Below are 10,726 nucleotides of genomic sequence, written 5' to 3' on the forward strand. Positions count from 1 at the left end.
GATTGCTTTGATTAGTGGGCTGAGTAAAGAAGATCAGGGAAACGCAACATCTAAAGGGATGAGGATGTGAGCTGGATACGCACTAAACTATAATACCAAGAGAAATAACACGGAGTCTCTTAAGCTCACGGCAGTTAGCTTAAAAGGGGACTGAGGAAAGAGAAATGCTGACTTTTGTGCCTTGTCCAAGAGCATGGTTAGAAGCAAAACAGGTGGTCAGTTTCACAGAAAAGTTGTAGTATTTCGTCACTGTTTCCAGTGTAGCAAGCTAGACATACTGCTTCACTGAAGTAATGATAATTTCATTTGACTGAAGTGGCCAGAAGGACACTGAGCCATGTGGCTCTGTAACCAGGCAGTACTGCAGTACATGGGAGGGCTGTCGGTTTGGATTTGACCAGCCATAACCAGCGGCAAAGCTGCATATAGAGCACAAGCAATCAACCTGTTGTTACTAACGCTAAATAAATTGTACGCAGCTTAAGACCTCTGATGAAATACTGCTGCTGAAAATGTCAACGCTTTTCAGTTGCTTTTATAGTTTGACACAACTTTCTGGGGGCAGTGAGGGGGAAGGATGAGTTCAAAACATGCCATAAAATGTGTCCCCAAAACAGAGTATAAAGGTGTCTGCCCAGTAAATTACCTTTTCCTTTTCCCCTCCATTTGACTAATCAGGAATCTCTGAAAGGATGATTCCTAGTGTAAAATGAGAAATGCTTTAAAACACAGTTCACAGCATACTTGTCTGCTCTCTTTACTCAGCTTGAAGAGAGAAATGCGCAAGCTTGCTCAAGAAGAATGTGGTTTTGAAGAGCCCACAGTGGCCATGGCCTTTGTCTACTTTGAGAAGCTCGCTCTCAAGGGGAAGCTGAACAAGCAGAATAGAAAGCTTTGTGCTGGAGCCTGTGTTCTTTTAGCAGCCAAAATTGGCAGTGACCTCAGAAAACATGAAGTCAAGCATCTGATAGATGTACGTATCCATAGGCTTCCAGTGTTCCTTCTACATGAAATGCCAGCATGTGGTCTATTCAAGCCAGCTTGCTAGTGGTCATGCTGTCTTTTAGGTTTCCAGCTGTACAGACAGCTACATACCCTTTTTTGTTATACATTTATGTGGAAGTAGTAGTGATCAATGTCACTGCAGAGGTGTGGGAAGCTCATTTGATGTGACTGAAAACCCTGGTGTCAGGTACTGTGAGGGCTGAGAGGTGTCTGACCACCATTCTGTCAATACAAGTCAAAAGTTAACCCTCAGGAAATTCATTTTGCCTTTTATTATGTTTTCAAGAGTGTCAACAGGACTCTCCTTCGAGAGATAAACGTAGATACTAATTTCAGAGGGAATCTAATAGGCTAACAAGTTTTTATTTCTTTCATCAAGTTAAACTTTTGGGCAAGAAAACCTAAAGAAGTGTTCCCATCAGAATGTCTCACCCCAGCTGTTTTTTTGTAGAGTAAGGTGTTTCCTCTTCCACCCACTCCATATGAAAATGTTAACAGAGGGGAGCGTTATTCTGTAATCTTTTGCAAGCACTGAGATACCAATCTGATTTAATACTACAGAAAGTTGGGTGCGTAGCTGGGTACTTGGCTACAACCAATTCAGTTGAAGAGATGGGGGAACTTGGCTGGAGGGCAGGACTGGACTCATGCCCTTCTGCCACAATCACAGAGTTGGGTTGACAGTCAGTTTGTCACAAACCCCTCTGAATAACCAGGGAAAAGAATCAACTGGGTGGGAATTGGAAGATCTGGCCTCTCTTGCTGCCCTGAAACACTGATCCGTCCTTAAGACACATTGAGTTTTTCCAAAACACAGTGGGCACAGAGAAGTAGCAAGCCAGGGAGATCATAAGAGGGGAGTGGGGAAATAACCCTAAACATCTGGCTGCCTACTTGTAGCATCCAAATCCAGTGAGAACAGCAGAGCAGATGGGAGGTTTAGTACATTACAGCAGAAAGCCAGCTATGAAACCCATCTCATCTCCCTTGAGAATAGTAGTTTTTATTACTTGCTGTTCTTCTGGTTGTTGCAGATGACAACTGAGGTATTAAGATCGAATGTATCTAATTGCAGCAGAAATAATTTTCCCAATAGGGTGTTGTAACACAGTGATGCTGAAAGGAAAATTAGTGATTTCAAGCAGTGCAGGAAGTTTGTGGGCAGACGCATGTCTTCCATTACACAAGTGATTTCAGTGCATGAAGGCAGGAGTTTCCTCTTCCTGCAGTGGTAATCACTGTGATCATTAGAAGATGTAGCTGCTGGAGGTGGAATGAGCGAAATGGTGAACGTGTCAGAAATAGCATGGCTGGCTGAGCTTTGTGAGTTCACCTTTACATTAAGGAATCAGTACATCCAGTTCATCCTGCTCTCATTTTCTAAACCTAGAGCCATGCAAGTCCAGTGGGACAGAGGCTTAAATGACAGCAGCATGCACATTTTGAATCATGGTGTCTGTAAGAAAGTCACATACTCACTCACAAAGATTTTGTTCTGTTTCCTCGGCCGTCCTTGCAGAAACTGGAAGAGAAGTTCCGGCTGAACAGGCGAGAGCTGATTGCCTTTGAGTTCCCAGTGCTGGTGGCCTTGGAGTTTGCTCTCCACCTTCCCGAGCACGAAGTGATGCCGCACTACAGACGCTTGGTGCAGAACTCCTAGCGCTGGCTGCCCTCCGGGGAAGGGGCTCCCGACTGTTCCCGCTTGGCTCTCCTGAGCCGCAGTTACTACTGGAAATGCAAAATCAGACTCCTGACACTTAGCGCTCTCTCTCCCCAGAACAGTTTTTCCAACAACGTGTAGGAGATACTGCATTGACTCAAGACTCTCAGCTTTGACAGATTTACGTTATCATGACTTTCTCAAGGCAGGTGAAGACTGAGCTGTTGGTAAATGGTTAACATGCTGAAACTGCATGGTGACTGGCCCTATCTGTGGGGACTACAGCTGTAAAAGTAGGCAAAAATTAGAAGGGCAGCCTCCATGACCACCCCTCTCTCCATCACACAAACCCTGGAAGCCCACATGAGTGCATTCTCATAGCGCTTTTTCTACCAACCTGCTGCAACTTCACAGAGGACTTCTTAAAGTGAAAAAGCTTTTAAAGAGGATATCTTCACTGTGTCAAAAAGAATGTGCCAATCTATTTTTGTATCAGCAATTGAAAGTGCACTTTTTTCCTGTGGGGTGTTTGTGTGTGTACTCGTGTGCGTGTGCGTGTGCGACACCGAGCTGATCTCAGTCCAGGTGGTTGGCTTAGCTGTTTCCAAGTGTCTCAGTTACCGATGGCAAAGATCAAGGTGACCTTATGTGTTTACTTCTTTAAAAACATAACTACTGGAAAAGTGGTAAATGGGATCATTTTTTTGGACACTTGGTTTTTTTTCAGTCTCTGATCTTTCACACATTGTACCTTTGAAAGGATTACACTACTACTACGAGAGAAGGATCAGCAACTGACCTTAAGTTTTCAGTCATGTCTGTGATAAAGACGAAAGCATTAGTATGAGATTTCCATGTCATGTTTTTTAAACCTATCTTGTGTTAAGCCACATGCATATTTTTAACCTTCGCACTTTTCCCACTGTGGAGATGGTTAGACTTGCACTCTGTAGTGTTGTATTTCTGTGCTCTATGTTAGAGTGCGTAATAAGCACATTTATTGTGCTCTATCTTAAAACAGTGTTTTATTAAAAAAAAAAGCAAAAAGAGTAGGGCTCAGCAGTATAACAGGTGTCTTAAGGCTCCAACACCAGGGCCATCAGCTATTAAAGGTTTGGGTTTTAACAAGAATTGACTGTGCGGAACCTAAAATCAGTGCCCATTGAAGTTAGAGGTCCAGCTCCTCTAGACATTTCAGTACTGGAGTTTTACAGTAAAACTTCTTGCAGCTTCCCTGGTTCTGACTGGACACCCAGAAATCTGGAGGGTCTCATCCGAGCCCCCCAGTGCTACATACACACTAAGCTAATGCCGTGCTGATGGACATCATTTGATCACTGTTAATCCTGTGGGATTACACCCCTGTCCAGTCTTCTCCTGTGCTGGTTCACTTAACCTTGCCCTTCACGTGCCCCACATATATCTGGCAAAGTCAAATACTTAGGTTTATGGTAATTCTATAAAATAAATGATAATCTCAACTATGAGGTATTAGCTGAAGCCTTACCTCTCTAAGTTTGGGAGTGCTTGCTCAGAGTATGGAAAGGGCTTGTGAGCAGACCATAGAGAAAACCAGAAGATGTAAACACACTAATGCTTACTTTCTTTCGCTCTTGCTTTAATCAGTTTTATTGTTTCCTTCAGTTAGGCCAGGAAACATCCAGTTTCTTTACCAGCTTTGACTCCTTTAAATTCTAGTATGAAAAATGCCTGCATATGATTGCTGTATAGAATCTGGAAAGGTTACACATGTCAGGACAAACGGGAATTTGTTGGATGCTGTTGCTCTCCCTCCATTTTAAGGGGGAGGCTGACTATGCTAGCTTGCAGTTACTATTAATACTTACCGTGGAACTAGATGATCTTAAGGTCCTTTCCAGCCCTAACTATTCTGTGATTGTAAGAGGGGTAAAGAGAAAAGCGTGCACTTAACCTCCCTGGTGCAATGCCCCTCATCGCTGAAACCCATGCACCACTCACCCACCTGCGGAGCAAGGGAAGGGGGGCCCTTGCCAGTGCTCCTGCTTCCTCCTTCTCCTCCTCCCAGCCCTCATGCAGCCAAGGAACAGAGGAGCCAAGAGCTTGGAGCACACCTAATGCCTCTATCTGCCCTGCCTGTTTATTCGGCTCAGAAAGGCAGCACGGTGTTGACCTACAGGCCTGCGGGTCTGCTAGGAGGGCTCCCGCCCTTGGCTGCATCCCTTTCCACCAAAATAGTGTATATACGTTCAAGATTTGCTTCTGATAGCACAGATCTGTTTCTAATAGCAACCACTCAAGGCTAAGCAGAAGCTTTACCTTTCCGTAAAGGCTTCTACCTTTTGTTTTGAGCCTGATTTTTTTTTCTTACATTGCTTTATAGTATTTGCAGGGAAAAAAAAGCAAATTGTGATTGCAAGATGCAGACTAAAGAATGACGGTCTTACAGTAGTCTTTAGAGACACTATTGAATCACGCTGTCACATCTTTTGTCTTCTGTGCTGCTACCCAACCCTGATCTACAGTTTACACAGATTTCTGGGATGAAATCTGATTGCTGGAGACTTTCTGCTTTTCGTTGTTGTTGTTTTGGGGATGGAAAAGGGTCTCAGAGTGATGTTCAGTTACAGTTTGAATGTGGAATAAACAAGATGGTGATGATGTTGCACTGTTCGCTTAGGAACATATATAAAGCCATATGATGCTAGATCTCAGAGCACAAAGCTTGGTCAGTACAATTCTGGTTAGGACAGCGGGCAGGATTTGCCCCCCCTTTCCTCCCCAACCTTGGGAAAATTCAGGCTGAAGTGGTAGAGGAAATCTGTACCAAACAAAACCCATGATGATTGTTTTCCTTTGTCTTACATGGTAACGAGTATTGATTTATGAATGATTTTAGGTTCAGCTTTACATAGTTTGGGAAAATAATCCATTCCGTATCACTTGTTCTGTTCTGAAATGAAACCGTACGCTCTACCATGCAGAGTTTATTCCTTTTCTAAAAAAAATAAAAGTTTTAAAAAAGTTGAAAATCCCAGACTCTTTTCCACCAGTGACAGTACCTAAAGTGACTCTGTTCTCTCACCTGTATGTGTTCAGTGGTTTTGGCTTTGTCTGCCTCTGGGGCATAAAGCTACTTCCTAATAGGCAGTGGTGGGATTGCCCAAGGGCCCTTGCCGTCTCCTGGCACTCATCTCCCTGAAGAGCTGTCACTTCCAGGATCTTTCCTCCAGCGAAGATCTTAATCTTCTTCCCCCCAGACCACTGTTCTGGGTTTGTTGGTGGGTTTTAAGACCTTCTTTTTGGCATCAGCTCCTCCTTCAGCTGCCAGGGCCTGGTTCTCCCAGCCCAAACCATTGGTGTGCAGAAGGACAAGGCACAAAGCAGGCTCCCCAGCATTTCTTGTGTCTCACAACCCCTGGTTCACTGGGGTGGGGGATTTACTGCAGGTGGTGGTAAAATCTACAGCTGCCCCCTTAGGAGTTGCAGTTCACAAGCAGCAGCTTCTGCTTGGGAGGTTGAAAATCCAGTTTTGAATGTACATGGCCATACCCCCAATTACCCACCACATATTGGTGTTCAAGCTATTTCTTCCCACCCATGACACCCCCTAAACCCAACACCTAGCTAGGTGCTCTCACCAAACAACACCCGTATCAGTGACGGCCTGCCAAAGGTTTGGCTCCCTACCTCCACCCATCACTGGGTTCTCTAGAGACCCTCAGCTGTAAATCGTGTTTGTGGCAATACAAACGTCAGCTGGATGCACAAAGACCGCAGGACATACAAATACACCAAGAAATGCTTTACTAATCATTTTCCGAAAGTACTCAATGACAGGCAATGGCTTCTTTGGGATAGTCTGTAATGTCTTTAAATGGTACAGCTTCAGCTAGTTATTCCAGCCTCCTAAAATGCAGAGACCACGGCATAAGCCTTCCCTGGAAGCAGTGAGGAGTAACTTGTTAGGAGATGGTAACACCTTCCCACCATGCTAAAGGATTTTGGCACCAGCCCCCACATTAAACATTCAAATTAAAAAGGGTAAAAGTATTTTAGCGAGGTGAGAGACTGAGCGATTACAGCAACAATGCCAGCGCCACTAGCTGAGACAAATCTGTCCCAGGTTGCACCTTTGGGAAGGGAAGGAAGAAGTGTGGGAGGCAGATTTGAACCTACATTGTACGTCTTACATTGTAAACTTTGTGTGAAGAGGGAGAGGAGGGGAAAGAACCGGGAAAAGAAACTTCAGGTGCTATCCCTTCAAAGAAAGTTGCACTCAAGCAAAATGGTTCAGGTCAGATATATGGAAGAAGTTCTCTACTTTGAGGGCAGTGAGACCCTGAACAGGTTGCCCAAAGAAGTGATGAATGCTCCATCCCTGGCAGTGTTCAAGGCCAGGTTGGACAGAGTCTTGGGTGGGATGGTTTAGTGTGAGGTGGCCCTGCCCATGGCAGTGGGGTTGGAACTAGATGATCTTGAGGTCCTTTCCAACCCTAACTATTCTATGATTCTATGATTCACTGTGAGCTCATAGAGCCGCAGACTCCGTGCCTTAGCCTGGGGCCTGCTGGTCCAGATGGGCTCAGAGGAGAGCTTTTTAGTCACTAGAAAGAAGCCTTGCCCAGATCCCAACAGGAAATACCAGGACCATCAGTGAGAGGAGAAGCAATGCTTATAGTGTGCTACCAGGAAAGAGCAGGAGCTGTGATCCTGGAAAATGGCTTGTGTACCTTCAAAGCCAGGTGGAGGGGACCAAGAAGGTACTGTTGACTTGAGCAATCAAACACTTCCTTTTGTTGGTGAGGACTAAATATTGGCTATTAACATAAATTAATTTGCCCTTTCTCTGCATACACCCCTTTCTATGATGTTGCTGAGCAGCATCCTAAACCAGCTAGGACCCTTGTCTCTGCTACACTGTTCAGACATGCTCCAGGACTTAATCCCTCACACCAGAAGAAGCCTCCTAGTTTGCAGTCGAATTTCACTGGTCACTAATTTATAGGTCAGTATTGTCAGGGTAATCCCAACAGGGATTTTCCTTTAGTTTTCAGACTGAGATTTAGACAAGCTTTTCTTCAGGCTGGAGCCTTACAGCTAGGAAAGGTTTGGAGACATCTAGACTACCTCAAGCCACTTGCTTCTCCTCTGTTGCCACACCAATTACTATGTTGCCTGCATGGGTGCATTGTTCTTGTTTTAGAAAGGATAAAGGCAATGTGTTGCAGCATGAGAACGATGGTCACATCATCAGCTTTTAGTCTCTCACACCAGAAAATAAAAGGTTCTCTATTCTGGTCCCTAAATTTCTGTCCTCTTGTTTGCCCCTGAGAGCACACAGGTCTCAGCTCTTTCTCCTTCTCTCACACTCAGCCAATCATTACATACACACTAATGAAAATAAAAAGTAAAGATGGCAAATCTCAACATGTTTATAGAATGCCAAACAAGAAGCTTACCAAATGGTAAGCACAAGAGATGTTCTATGTGCTGGTTTATTCCCTTCCTTGCAAGGAGCATGCATGGCAATGGCAGTCCCTGCCTGGTAAAGCAGCACACTCGTGACACCTTCTTCCACCCCTCCATACCTCAATGTGGTCTTGACTTTACAGCCCCTGTGGATGGGGAGGGAAGATAACACAGCAGGAATAGATTCAGGAGAATTACATGGCTCAGCAGCCTGTGTAAGGGAAGGAGGAAGGGTTCATGAAATTACAAATGTGCAGAAAACAATGGGAGTCTGTGGTTTCCAGCTGTATTTTCTGCTGGCAACCAAAGCAGCCTGATTGTTTTGTTTTTAAAAAGATGAAAACCTAATGTAGAAACATAGTAGCTGCAGAGTTCTAAATAGATGGAGAAAAGGCTTTTATTTCTAAACTGCTCTCATCCCACTCCGAGCAAAAGTGACTGAGTTGTTACCATTTGAGTTGGTTCAACGCTCTAGAGCATGCTGTTTGCTCAGTCCTTCCCCACTTGCCAGTGGGTAGATGTCCCTGCAGCACGATGCACATGTGAACACCCTAACCAGAGGCCTAACCCCCAGACACCTTTGTCACACTGTCCTGCATCTGTGGGTGAAAGCACAGCCTGCGAGGCAATCGGCTCCTGCCAATTAAACTGCCATATGCAGTCCTTTTTAATCGGGAAGGATACTAGCTCTGTGTTCAGGGCAGGGCAGGAGCACACAGCGGGTCCGGTTCCCACCTGTATACATTGACTACCTCTTGGTTGTATGCTGAGGTAAGACCTGTCTGTGCACCCACCCATTCAGCTTCCCTTTAAAAGGAAACCCACAGCACCAGCAAGAAGGGGAGCAAGGGGCTGCCCATGTGAGCATCCCTAGAGGAAAAGGGTGAACTGAGAAGGAGGAAAGGAGAACTGAGGTATGTTAAAAGACATGTCCACCTAAAGAAAGAAGAATTGAAGCAATGACTACCCATTCATAGTTAACAACATTGTCATGGTCATCATCATCATCGCTTCTTAAGAAAAGGGCCTCTTTTCCACTAGCTGTGAAAGGACTAGAAGGGTGCTGAACAGCATGGTTGAAATGCAACCATTAGCAACATTCCGTCTGCCTTCAAGGCCAGAAGTGAGCTGCTGTTCAAAGAGGGCTAGGTCTCTGCTCTGACCTCCCGTGCTGCAACCCACAGTCCAACTGCACTGTAGCTCCTCATGGAGCACAAGAATTTTAATGAAACATATAGGCATTATAAATCATTTTAAAGACATTTTAGATGGACAAAGCCCGACACACTTCCAAACATTAGTAGGTTGCTCCAATTTCAGTCTCTTCTAGTTGTAAGCATATTTTCTAGCCAAAACTAGACCAATTTAAGCTTATAAGCAATGGCAGAACATTTTCATGCACATCTGTCAAAAGCATACTATGCTTTTTGAAAGCTCAGTATTTAATCTCTTCTTCCAGAGCAACATCTTCCAAGCTATCTGGACATGTCCTCTAATGAGCAGCAGACTGGAAGCCAATCAGCACCTAGGGTATTTCCACGGGCAACGATTATAATGCACACAAAGCCAACACTGGAGCTGTAAAGTGCTCATCTCCCACGACAGACTGAGAGGCTCATTACTGTTTTCTGAATGCAAGACTCTGCAAGCTGTCATCTGTGTTCCAGGGTGACCTGTGCATCATCTCATTTCTGTACAGAACGGAGCTGAATTAAGACATAGAAGAAAAAATTACCCTTTTTTTTTCTGGTCCAGTACCCAATCTTTCTTATTCTCCAACATCATGCCAAGTTAGACCTCTACCAGTCAGTGGAACACACGAGGCATTGTATTTAGAGGTACTCTCCGAGGAACATCTCAGATAACGCAGTTTAAATTATGGATCATGTAGATGGATTAAGATCTATGAGATCCTGATTCCTCTTTCATTCCTTGTTAGGCGCATTTCGCTTGGCTGCTGCTGCTCAGATGTCTTTTTGGGTTCATCTTTTATTATTTCAGTAAATGGAAAGAAAAGCAGCACGAAACTGGTGCGGCGCTGGCAGTTGGGTCTGGCTGACTCTTTCACACGGTGCATCCGGAGCTGCAGACTCCACCCTTTGTCTGATTTATTTTAAAAGCCTGCTGTGTCCATTAATGGAAACCTGGACTCCGTTCAGGCTGCGATGGTGACCATGGACAGGAAAACGGAAAGTTTCAGATTAAAGCTGCAGGAGGCCAGGAAGCAAAATATCTGGTGAATTTAATTGATGGTGGCAGCACAATTATTACGGACAAATATTAAAGAAATGGCAGTCTATGACCCAAAGCAGAGCCTCGATTAGAAAGATAAAGGAGTAGCATGAAAGCCTGCAAGGCCACAGGGCTGAGAAATTGAAATATTCCTCACCGGCAGGAAGTTCAGACACTTTGTGAAACAGGTCTTTTGAATGTATATGACAGGACATCTATCACTGTGACGTTAAACTTGCTAACCATTCAGGCCATTCTCTCCTTAATTTCTTAAAGCTCTGACACACACGGGCCTCTTCTCCTCACTTTGGTACTCATCACTAGGCTTGAGAAAGTGGTAGGAGCCTTAGGGACATCCATCTGCGGTTTCATTAAGAT

At 44.6% G+C, this 10,726-nt stretch overlaps 1 protein-coding gene across 1 annotated transcript in view; it reads left to right on the top strand.

Moving 5' to 3' along the window:
- CABLES1 (Cdk5 and Abl enzyme substrate 1) overlaps nt 1-5,676 on the top strand; it is a 71,461-nt gene extending 65,785 nt beyond the window's left edge. The window contains exons 9-10 of the mRNA XM_065668117.1: nt 766-973; nt 2,525-5,676. Coding sequence (XP_065524189.1) covers nt 766-973; nt 2,525-2,665 — 349 coding nt within the window. The 3' untranslated portion in view covers nt 2,666-5,676. The remainder of the gene's footprint in view (nt 1-765; nt 974-2,524) is intronic.
- Nucleotides 5,677-10,726: the final 5,050 nt, after the last annotated feature.

The sequence above is a fragment of the Lathamus discolor genome, chromosome 2 (assembly GCF_037157495.1).
Source record: "Lathamus discolor isolate bLatDis1 chromosome 2, bLatDis1.hap1, whole genome shotgun sequence".
Taxonomy (NCBI): domain Eukaryota; kingdom Metazoa; phylum Chordata; class Aves; order Psittaciformes; family Psittacidae; genus Lathamus; species Lathamus discolor.